Source organism: Strigops habroptila, chromosome 3 (assembly GCF_004027225.2).
Source record: "Strigops habroptila isolate Jane chromosome 3, bStrHab1.2.pri, whole genome shotgun sequence".
NCBI classification, from domain to species: Eukaryota; Metazoa; Chordata; class Aves; order Psittaciformes; family Psittacidae; genus Strigops; species Strigops habroptila.
In genome coordinates this window covers 47097527-47110219 of record NC_044279.2, presented here as the reverse complement: position 1 = coordinate 47110219, position 12693 = coordinate 47097527, and the positions used below count along the sequence as shown (strand labels likewise).

General features: G+C 35.9%; 1 protein-coding gene across 1 annotated transcript in view; it reads left to right on the top strand.

Moving 5' to 3' along the window:
- Positions 1 to 12693, top strand: part of DCN (decorin) — a 40713-nt gene that overhangs the window by 18866 nt on the left and 9154 nt on the right. Inside the window, exon 3 of the mRNA XM_030479018.1 lies at positions 2492 to 2604. Within this exon, the coding sequence (XP_030334878.1) occupies positions 2492 to 2604 (113 nt within the window). The remainder of the gene's footprint in view (positions 1 to 2491; positions 2605 to 12693) is intronic.

Here is a 12693-nt window from a genome sequence, read left to right as displayed (position 1 = left end):
TAACACTTGAGCTTTTAACACTTGAGCTTTTAGAAGCTGGTATATGACATTTGAAACGTATGGTTGGAAATTTAGTTTGAGGCGTAGTTTTTGGCAAATTATCCCTTCAGTGGCAATCCAAGTGTTCTTGCAAAGTTCCAATGGCATCACACAAAGGACAGCTGTATAGCTCTTATATACCCTAGTTTCTGCCATAAGCACTTATTTACAGATACCAGAGTAGTAATAGAAATGTACTGACAACCAGAACACAGTAATATTACTCTGAATTCAAGTAATTAAACATTTTTCTTGTATTTACATGTGAAAAATGCTGTAAAAGCTGCTAGACTGTAAGAACTTCTTATAGCAAATTATGGTCTTGAAAAAGTAGTGCTTTTTGGGAAAGAATTTTTGAATGCTGACATCACTCCTGTCCACTGAAGACAAAAACTGACCAAAGACAACCAACATACAAATTATATGGTATCACATTTTTATATATTTGGAACTCTAGTCCCACACTTCTGAAAGTAATGAGGGTTTTGTAATTGCCTTCAGTAAAAATGAAGTCCATGCCTGAATGAGGAAAGGTTATTTTAGTAATATGAATAATCTTAATCTGTATCATATATTCATGTACTGAATATCAGTAAGGTAAATGAGATGTGAGCTTTGACTCTTGGCATTTTATACATGATAAAAGCTTTTACTAATTCATCCCAGTCTGGATGATTGTGCTTTTTAAAACTTTTGAATGCTGGTGTGTTTAAACGTTGGAGGACTCATCTGCATGCAGATATTTTTAAGAATATAACCACGTCTATAATGAATTCTTAGTGCGTCAGTAATTGTAGTAGAAAGCTCCAGAACACATCACTGTGGCCTCTATAGAGTTTATGGTGAGGTTTTATAACAGTAACTATAGAATAGTGCTCTTTATATACGTTAAAAGGATTAAACATAGTACCAAATATATACTTCTTTTCATGGTTTGCCATAATCCTTCCAAATAAAAGCCAACCTTTTTTTTTTTTTTACTCTACATTATATATATATGTATATTCTAAAAAGGGTTGAAAGAGAAGGAGCTTTGCTTAACACTAAATTTTCATGGAGAAACCTAGATCCCAGCTGTGAAAATACTTAGTTTGTGATGAAATTAAACACCACAGAATCACAGGATTGTTGAGTTTGAAGGTCACCTCCTGAGATTATCTAGTCCACCCCCTTGCTAAAGCAAGGTCAGCTAGATCAGGTTGTTTAGGGCTGTGCCCAGTCAACTTTTGAATATTCCCAAAGATGTATACTCCTCAGCCTCCGTGGGCAAAGCATGTCTTATCTCTGGACAAGCATATCTCACTGTGTTTGCAATGCCATGCTTGAGATTAAAATATATAGGTTTAAAAAGTTGATATATATATGGCTATATATCTTTCATCTGAGAACAAATTCCTGCAGTCCGCAGTCATATTGGAAAGACGCTAGTGATACTTGCAGAGAGATCTTTCCCAGAAGAGTTCAAATATAGCTTCAGAAAAATTTGTTAAAAGCTTCACTGGCAAAAAGATTGTTCTATCCAGAGAAGTCCATTTCTGTTAGATGCCCATATAGGGACTCTATTAATGTCTATAAATTTTTCTACTAACCATTCATTAAACATTTCACATTCTGTTAAAAAAAAAAAAAAAAGCTAGTTAGGAAAGAAAATTTTAATTTTGTGATAAATCAGAATGACTATAAAGGATTTGCTCTATTCCAAGTCACAGTATGAAAGGAAAGCTGGGCAAAGCAAGTGTTATTTAACACTAAATAATTTCATTTCCATGACTTCATCGGACTTACATATCAGCTATTCAGAAAATAGTCCCAAAGAGAGTCTTTAATTTAAACTGTCTGATGTTCTTTTGGCAGTTGTAGTGAAACCAAGAGATTTGTTCTCCAGAAAACTTGGACATAGTTTTTGATGAAAGAAGAAGGGGGATATGGATTGTTGTCTTTCTTTTTTTTTAAGGTGGACTTTCATGCAAGTTATTCAGTTACTGTCAAACAAACAATATTTTTCCAGGAAATGATTATAATTAACTATTGTCCTTTGAAAAAAGCCTACTACCTTTTAAATAGCAGGAAATGTTCTCTGTCCACAAACACTAACACACAGCGAAACTAATAATTACCATACGTCTTTCTGAAAGCAATTTTTATTCACACAATTCAGTGGAATTAAGCATGTTAGAAATCAATCTGTTGCTTTAAGGTATAACTCAGATATATTCTCAGAAAAGGGCAGAAGGGAAACTTGAATAAATAAATTTTGATTTGGCATAACAAAATAAAACTCTCTTTGACTGTTTGGAGACAGAAATACTTACAGATAAGTCTTCATAAGCTTTTGCAGGAAATGAGTTCTAGAAATGGTGTTTACTGGAAGGTAAATGCTGCTAAGAAAGGTACTGACCCCTATTTAAAATTTCTTTCAAAGTCAATTGCTTATTCTTTTCACTGTCCCTAGGTCTGGAAAGAGTGCCAAAAGACCTTCCTCCTGACACAACACTGCTGGACTTACAGAACAACAAAATCACTGAAATTAAAGAAGGAGATTTCAAGAACTTGAAGAATCTTCATGTAAGTGTATAAATGAACTATTATTTGCTCAAAAAAAAAAAAAAGTGAAGAGGAGAAAATGGAAAATGTGGGTTTGTCCTGGTACCCAGATTTTTAAAGAAAACTGATTAAATACTTTGTGTTCTTTCTCCACCAGACCAGCGTGTTATTTCCTCTTTCATTCATCTCCTGCAAACTCTCTTCTCATACTACAGAAGTTTCTCTTTTTTCAGCTGTTTCATACCTGCCTCCTGTTGGTCCACTCTCCTGATGTACATCAGAATTTCTCTCACCTACGTACTGATGTTTTCACTCCCTTTGGCATAGTGACTTGGTTATTTCTATTAAAAAGCAGATCCTTCTCAACCCTGCCACCTCACTTGTTACTGTACTCCTCTCCCACCTCTGAGCTTAAAGATATTTGTATATAACATGTTTGCCAGCAGTTTTTCTCTGCTAATTTTAGTTCAAGAATCTTTTCAATTCAGTTTTGCCCTCCTTTACCTGCCAGTCTCTTCCAGCACTGCTGTCTGTTTCCCTCTTTGGTGAAATATTTTCCTTCCCTGGTTTCTGCTTTTTTTTCTGGTTCACCTCTTCTTTTCCAAGTTTCCATCAGACAGCTACCTTCCTCTGTTTCCAAATTTTTGTTTCTCTGTCTGAGGCCCTCCTCCCTTATTTCTATACTTTTTACAAACATTTTAAAAGTCAGACCTCATAGTCTTGCCTCAGTTTTGTTTAAATATCTCTTTCTTTTCAGCTCAGAAAAAGGCCATTACTTCTTTGCCTTTGAAAATAATACCCCAACTCAGGCATGTTTCTGAAAATATGATTTTTCTAGCCTTTCACCAATTAAATTTTTTCTGTGTATTATTCCCTTTGATCTTTTTTTTCCTTATAACCGATATAAACTGGTTTGCATTTCTTTTCTTTCCTGGCTTCTCAGAGCCTCTTTCTATTCCACTGTTTTCATTCACAACCAAGAAGCCAACTCCCATGTTTTATCCTTTCATGATGCCAATGCCATCGCCCAAGCAAGCACTGTTTCAAATAAAAATCCACATTCAGCCACTCATACTTCAATGCAACATCTAAAAGAAACATTTTAAAAAATTTCTAGGAATAGAAGGTTCTAGTCTCATGTCATCTAATTTTAGCACAGGGGTCTGTACTCGAGCTAGTTACATAGATAAACTCTTCAGTCAAGAATGAGAAATAGATGTTTCTACATCACATTTCATCTGACTTGCTTTTAGAATTGGATGATGCCCCATAACTTTTTTTTTTTCAATTCCTTTGCTTGACTACTGAACAAATTCAATATCCTAATTCCTGCCCACTTGTTTTGGTTTTCTTCCACTTGGAGAAAAGTCTTGTGTTTTCAGGGAAGATCATCTGCAAGGTGCTAGAAAAGAGAAAAGTCTTGTCAGTTAAGTTAATTTTTCACAATCCTTCTTCATGACACTTCATCAAATGAGTCACATCATGGTATTGCAGATGAAAAGCACTGCTCCCAGAATTTCTACCTACTGTGCACTCATCTTGGGTCTCTGTTATATATCCTATGTGGATTAAGCTGTTGTAAACTATGTCATCTGGGGTTTTTTTATTTTTCCTTCATTTTATTACAGCAGGTAGATATAATTTAATAGCGAATTAAATATTTAACTCTTCAGGGAAGAGATTATTTGTTTCGTTTACTTCCACAAGTGCCCACTGCATGTTTAAAGACCAGTGGAAATCATACCGGAGAGGAACAACGATAACAAATAACCTTCAAAACAATGCGGTTTTCCTGAATTTACTCAAGCACAAAACCCAACCCTCTCATCTCCTCCCAAAATAAAAATGTATTCATGCAGTATCTTTATGTAACTAAGCACCATCTTTACTTTCAGCAGGCATCATTCTTCTTCTTGTGTAATATCTGGGAATGATTCCCATTCCCTACCTTGGAATTAAAAATTCTTCAGAGTCACAGTGAAGGAGAATATTGTTTTTAGATAAATATAACTCAAAAGCTTTGTTGTTGACAGATCTCCATTGTCACTCTTGTTTTAAGGAGATATATACATGCATATCTGTGTGATACAAATGTATGTATAGATATCTTGTGTATATATTTTTTAATAATATTCCCTGATAAACATAGCTTGTGTTAATGTTATACTTGACAGTGTGATGTTCAAAAGTTTCTAGACTTCTTAGACTTTAGTAAACCTTCTTATACTTTACTAACCCAGAAAGATTTACATAAATTATCAGTATTCTTAGTCCAAAATCTAAAACTATCAGCAACTGCACTTAACCTCTTGCATGAAGTGATCACTTAAGGAAACAATTCTTAAATCCCAGTTTTCATAGATCTTGAAAAAAATTAAATATATTGTTTGAATATTCCTTTTAAATTCCTTCCTAATTCCTATAGCCATTACCAACCATAGATGTAATAGATTTAGAAGAGATTTTAATGGAGAAATTGTTTTGAACCTGAAGTTCAGCTTGTACTAAAGAAAAGATGAGGTAAGGACAAAAGACAGGATCTATGTATAACTTGCCTATGTCTTCTCTTTCAGCAAAAATGTAACTGCTTATGCTCTGAGTGCACAATATGTGGAAATAGAAATGAAAGAGAAACTAATACCTACAGAAATAGCCTTTGTATCAGAAAGTTTTCCTGAATAGTTACAGAGCAGTTAAAATTTGCAGCTGTGGAAATATGGCAAGCAATTAGAAAAGGATTCAATTAAGGGAATATTTATCTGCAAATAATAGCTGCCTGCCAGCAAACACCAGAGTCAACAGTTTTGGTGCACTTGATATTTTTATAGTTTAAATTTATCCAGGAAAAAGTGGCTAAACTATTAATGTTGAACTATAAAGACTCAGTGGGAGTTCACAGTATTTAAAAATGAAAAATAAGATATACTTTTTACCAGAGGACTTGAGAGAATAGGGAAAAAAATTGAAGACAGTCTTTTTTTTAGAGTTGAGGTCTGAGTTTTGCAGTTTCAGAAAACTGTCTTATGTGAAAAAAATATGCGTAAGATTTAGACCTGTGGCAAAACAATCAGAGAGGTGCTATTAGAAAAGCCAGGAAAAAAATCTATTAAACTGTCAGAATTTTCCAGGCAGACTGACACTTCTGGATAGAGTACAGTATACTCATCCCATGGACACAATAACAAATCCAAAATACTACATGAGTAAGCCCTCATGCAGAGTGAAGGAGGAGCCTACAAAAACAGCACATGGAATTGCATGCTGTGTAGCAAAGCCAAATCAAACCAGCATAACACCTGGCACTTGGAAAAAGAGGTAAAAGAAACTACTGTGTATTAAATCACTGTAAGAACAGTAGAAACAACAGAATGATTACTGCATACTTTTCTAACAGGAATTTTTTCAATGGCACAGTGTAAGTACAGCAAAAGAAGTCAAAAGTGTTATTGGCCTGAAGTCAAATGGAACATTGCTTAATTTAGGATGGCAGAACTGTGCAAAGCCATGGTTGTGCATACAACAGTGCTAATACCAGTTGTATTTATCCTGAAAGACCTGCATGAAAGAGATCAAAGATTTAAACTTGGGACTTATGGTTATAACCATATCCACACTAAGTGATTAGCAACACTAAATGTATGGGCAAATAAACTGATGATACACTCTTTGTAGTAACATCAAGTGGCAAAATAATGTGTTGCATTAGTAAACTTTCATGAACTCTTTCTTTTTTGTTTTTTTTTTTCATCAAAAGAAGGCTCCCTATGGAGGGACAAGAGCCCAGATTAACTGAAGAAAAGTCTAAGAACATCTTTCAGGGACACAGAAAAGCTCCTAACATCCTAACAGATCAAAAATTCTTAATGAAAGAATGCAGTCTTCTTATGACTCATTGCAGCTTCAGTTCCCTTTTCCCAGGCATAATTAAAAGAGAAGTGAAGTTAACTTAACTTAGTGCTCTGCAAATCACAGAAAGAAGAATCAGTAACCACCAGCATACTGTAAAAAACCAAAGACAGATATCACTGTCCAGTTTCTACCTGTGAATTTGATTCCTACTATCTTCAGTGGCATACATTCTTAACAGGACTGATTGATATATTTTTTATTTTTCCACTTGTTGCAGCTGTAAGTTTCTAACAAATATTCTCAAATGCAGCACTCCCTCAGAGTTGTAATTTCCTCAGACTCTTCTTTGCATTGTGTTTAACGCTCAATGAGACTTTCCACTGAAAGAAGTGTGCAACATACCACATGCATGCAAAAGGTTTTTAATGTGCAGAGGGTAAAGATCTTTTTGTGTGAGAACAACAGAAGAAAATACTTTGAGGTCTTTAAAATTCTGGAGAGAGTCAGCGTAGTCAGCTAACAAAAAAAAGGAAATTTTATAGAATTTATCAGTAAAATACAACAAGTAAATTGTAATAAAAAGATGCTTGCCTCAGTATACAAGGACGAGGTTGAAAGATTCTTTAGAACTCCAGAGAATTAAGATTATATTTTGTTGAAGTAGGAAAATGTAGAGCCAGCTGCTCCCTTGTCATCTATGCAAGTCATGTTACACAAGGCTTACCAGTGAGAGCTCAAATGCCATGCAAACTAATCTGCAGCAGGCTAGTTGGCTTTGTGAGATTATTCAACAAGGTACTGTGGATATGTACTTTCAACAAGGTACTGTGGATATGTACTTTCAAACTGCTTTCCACAGTCCTTTCTCGTTTGTACTGACAGGCTGTTGTTCAATGCCTTGCCATGTCTTTCCCTCACAGCTCATTCATCTCTTCCCTACTGTTTCTATGTCATCCCTTTTTCCTTGCCTTTCTTAGCTATGTCCACTTGATCCTAGGTTTAGCAGGGTTACTACCAAACCCACCAAAGAATTTATGTAACAACAAATAATTGTACCATCATGGTTTTTAATACCTTTATCTTTTTCCTGCCTAAACTGTAAATCATGGGACTTTCAGGAGACATATGATCTGGAATTCTGTTCAGAGACCTTCTTAGATTCAGGGGCTCTTGTTCCTTCAAGTTTACCACATTTTTGATTTTTTTTTTTTAATTAGTTTTAAAATGAATAATAATTTCGTAGAATTCTGACTTCTTTTTTAACATAATTAGAGAAGAAAGTCAAGTTCAATTTTATATTTTTTGTGTAATTTGTTGGGTTATTTTTGGGGGTTTTTGTTTTCCTAAGTATACGTCCACTCCTAATAATTTGGCAGAACAGCTTGATTATATGTCCAGGTTCTGATTATGACCTAACAACTCAAAATATAAGGCAAACAAAAAGAATGAAATTTGTTATTATTTTTACTTGGATGCCTGACTCCTGAGTTTACAGTTCTTAAGGCATTACTGTTCCTAGCAGAACTGCAATAAACCCCAGGTAATAATGTAATACATAACCCAGGAAATTAAAGAAATTCCATGGGGTCAGCAGATTGACTTTTCAGTTTAAACCCTGAAGGACGCATGCATCTTTAAAGACTTGGTATTAGGTAAGAGTACCATCCCCAGCTGGCAAAACAGATCACTATTTATTGTGGCTGATAACAATTTGCTCATCATTTTACAGTTCACTTCTGATTTTGGCAAAGTTTTCTCTTCAAAGTATTTTACACTAAGAAGAACAAAAGTAGAGATGAAATTCCCCCAGAACAATCCCCTGAGATTCTCACGTTATGAAATTACACCAAATACAATCCCCTGCTCCCCATTCCCTGACAGGCCAAAGCTGTAAATTTTGGTAACTCCAAGAAGAGCAACCATATGCTAATTCCTACATGATCACCACATGCTCCCTCTGCAGTTTGTCAGAGTGTATTTTGCCAAAGCCTGCCAACAAGTGTTCCAAAACTTTCCTGAATTGTGAATCCTCCTTTTTGTTTTGGAAATAAATATTTGAGGTAGAAACCAGGCCAGAGGGAGCTAAATGGCCAGACTCACGGTGACTTCAATGGAGCCAGCATCTATTCCTGTCATACAGTGATTTTTTTTTTTTTTCTAACTACACTAATACCAGAGGTGTTTCAATAAAAAGTAAGCCATCTTTGGAGCAAAGCTTGGACTTTTTTAGCTCTTTGAGCAGCACTTAAACTGCTGGTCATGATAAGGTGGCTGTTAGGTATTACCACAGTGCACTATTATAACAAAGTGAATGTGTATTTGGCACTGGTGAAGCTGCACCTGGAATACTATGTTCAATTCTGGGCTCTTCACTACAAGAAAGACATTGAGGTGCTGGAGTGGGTACAGAGAAGGGCAACGAAGCTGCTGAAGGGTCTGGAGCACAAATCTGATGAGGAGCAGCTGAGGGAAATGGGGTTGTTTAGTCAGGAGAAGAGAAGGTTCAGGGGGGACCTTATCGCTCTCTACAGCTATCTGAAAGGAGGATGGAGTGAGGAGGTGGCTGGTGTCTTCTCGTAAGTAACAAGTGACACGACAAGAGGTAATGGACTCAAGCTGCACCAGGAGAGGTTTAGATTGCATATGAGGAACAATTTCTTCACAGAAAGGGTGATCAGGCATTAGAAGAGGCTGTCCAGGGAAGACGTGGAATCACCCTCCCTGGAAGTGTTCAAAAGCCATGTAGATGAGACCCTTAGTGACATGCTTTAGTGGTGGCCTTGGCAGTCCTGGGGTAATGGTTGGACTTGATGATCTTAAAGGTCTTTTCCAACCTAGTTGATTCTATGATTTTATGGTTCTAGTGTTTATTATGCAATGTTTGCATACTATATATGACAAAGAAAAAGGCTTTATCTCAGGAAAATGAGGATGGAAGCTAATTTTTCTGTTATCCATAGGAAACTGCTCTGAACTCTCTAGGCCTAAGTGATATATTTAATACTTGGTGTATTTGTGCCTCTTCTTTTACTCTGTCTTTCTTGCCTCTTTTTTCACCTATGGCTAGATATCTTCGCACCCATATCAGATCATGCTGAAAGCTGTAAATTCATGTGCTCAGCCTTTTTTTTTTTTTTTTTGGGGGGGGGGCGTAAATTACATTTGGTTTAAAAGAAATATCTTTTTCCTTCCACAAAAAAATGGAGGCATAGCAGAAGATATATTTTTGAATAAGAATATCTATTCCTGTGGCTCTGTTCCAGGCTGCCAGATTTCTGCCAAATCATCTCATATTAGCAGCATCGCCAGTGCTATCTGTGGCCAAGTGCTCTAGCATGTTCAGGGCTTTCAGGTTGACCCCTTATTTTTCCTCAAAGTACTTCTTGCCCTATATAAAATGTTTGTATGTCTTTTAACAAAATTAGTATAGTGTCCTGTCATGCCATCTGGGCTTTACTCAGCATAGCTAGTTCATGTGGCATGTTTTTGCCTAACATCCCTTCCTTTAATAACACTGCTTGCAGATGTTTTCCCTAGGTTTTTCTTCTCTAGTTCCTGTTTTCATTGACCTCTAAATTCCCCTGAGTTTTTAATTTTATTTTATTTTGGTTTGGTTTAACTTTTGTTACATCCAAACCATACGGGGCACATTCTGAGGAAAGTAAACAGCATTGCTCTAAGGCTAATAACTTAGTTCTAAAAGTCTGCATATAACAGAGTTATTGTGCAGTAGAACCCAGGGTTATGGCTTGCCAGGTGCTATGCTGGTGTGTTATCCTCATCATTTGCTGTTGCTCTGGGAGACAGTAAAACTTCTCTTGCAAATTCTAATGTGTGGGTTTATTTTTTCTTCTTTACAGCTGCACAACAGTGTGGAAAAGTAGTGCAGGTTTAAAATACTGGGAGCAAGGACTTGCAGAGCAGGGTGTAAATAAGAAATGATATACTGGTACAAAAATGTTGTACCAGAACTACGGCCTTGTGATACCTTCCCACCTTATACTATTGTACAGACATTCCTACTATGAAATCAGTATTTTTAAACACATATTTGATAGATGCCTTCCTTTCTAAGTGAGAGACTTTCTGAATATTTGAATAAAACTGCAGTTCTATGTGTTTCCCCAAGATAACATGATCATATTAAGGAGAAAGCATTGGCAAAGCAGAACAGGTTAATCCTATATACATAGATAGTTTCTGATTTTGGTCAGGACTAACAGTTCTGCTCTGAAGAGCTGTAACAATTATCTTAACATCAGCTACTTAGAGATCATTTACATTGCACTGCCTAGCTGAGTGTATTTCTATTTCCAGCAAAAAATATTTCACATCATATCATCAGCTGTGATAATCATAGCTGAAACATATTTTTATCTAAAGGCAACAAAATTAAAATAAAACAAAGAAAAAAAGGACAGACTTTTAGCTGAAATAAATGACAGAGCAGTACAAAGCACGTTGCGGGATAAAAATTTCAAGTGCCAGTAAGATCAGTCTAAACTCATTGAATGTTGACTTAGAGATTTATGGAAAAGAAATCTACAGTAAAACTAAGAGGGAAAAAAAAAGGAAAAAGAAAAAAGAATATAATTATCAGTAGCAAATTTAGTTATTCAATTATTATGCAAAAAACAATGAAAGAGATTAATCTGCATAATTCAGGCTGTACCCCTCATAATAACTGGATTGATTCCCATGTCCTAATATTGTGCATGCAGCTGTATTATACTGCAGGCAAAGTCCACATCTGTATTACAATTCTGGCAATGATGACTCAGGAAACCACACCCTGTGTGTACCCCATGTGTTCTCATAGTAGTTCTTATAACTCGGGCTCAAATGAAAGAGAACTGGGGCCATGGCTTCCACTGGCCAATATATTTATTTTCAGAGAGGCTTATTGTTAGAGAAATACCCTGCTGAACTGTGAGTGACCTTTTCTACCTCCTCTTGAAAATGTGTTATTGCTAGCTAGCATACAAAATTAAAACCAGATATGCTTAACTTTACATATACCCAGTGAAACCATTTACAACACACACTGCTTGGTTTCCTCAGGATGATGTGCAAGAGGAGTCCATCAGGGAAAAAAAACCACGTCAAATAGCATTTTAAAATATCTTCTCACCTCTTTTCCAGTTTCCGTGGTGGAGAGGTGATATCACAGATACTGATACACTTCTTGGCACTGTTTGAATACTTGACTGACTGTGGAAAGAGTTGAATGTTCAATTTTCTTCCAGGAAACAGACCCAAGTGTAATTCTGAAAATACTAAAATGCACTGAATGTTAACTATAGTATATGCAACATAAAAAACTGTGGTTAAGCAGCAACTGTTGTCTTCTGTTTCTGAAAATAGCATAATGAAATTAGTGAACAAAGATGCTCTATAGCTATTGCCTAGTAAAAAATATAAGTAGGTATTATATCTGTATTTATACAGCCCACTCTACCTAATTCACTGCACAAACAGGCAGCACTGTAAGTCAGAGAATCAGATAGCAAATAGATGGAATTGTAAGATTCATTCATCTGAAATCCTTTCCATTAGCTGCATTGCATTTCTGACACTAATGTGACTTTCTTCTCTCGTTTTATGTCATGGTTATTTAATAAATAAGCGAGTTGGCAGTAGTGTACTCAGGCGTATGGAGACCACCTATTACAGGTAACAGAAGTTTCACAGAGCCCTTTCTCCCCTGACTCTAGAGAGCTAATTTGCTTAGAGTTACCTTGAATCTAGATATTAAAGTTATGAGAAGGCACCGATATAGTAGGCAGAATGAATATGGTTCATGATTCCTAACCGCAGGACTTTTAGAGTATGACACTTCAAATTGCTCCCCTTCCATACCAAGCTACGCTTACCAAAAAAATAGCTTATATTCTGAAGAAATGAGGTAATTTTCAGACAGATATCTAATAAGTGAAGAGTATAAGACTAACAGGAAAGAGATGATGATGTGAGTGTTTTTCTTAAGCTGGGCTGTGTCTTCACCCTGTTGAGTTATAGAATTTTCTGTATGGGAAAAACTGGTTAGGATGGTTGTGTGATGATGAGTAAAGTATAAACATATCCTCAGAAAAACAAAATCAGAAAAAAAAGGCAAAACCAAAACCAGATAAAACAGATAATGTTAGTTTTATGTGAATGTCTTGTTCTTCACAGCTTTCAAATAGAAGCGTTGTACTTGTTCTTGGATATAAACTATGGATGTTCACAGAGGCTGCATAGAACTCTGCAATAAAATAATAC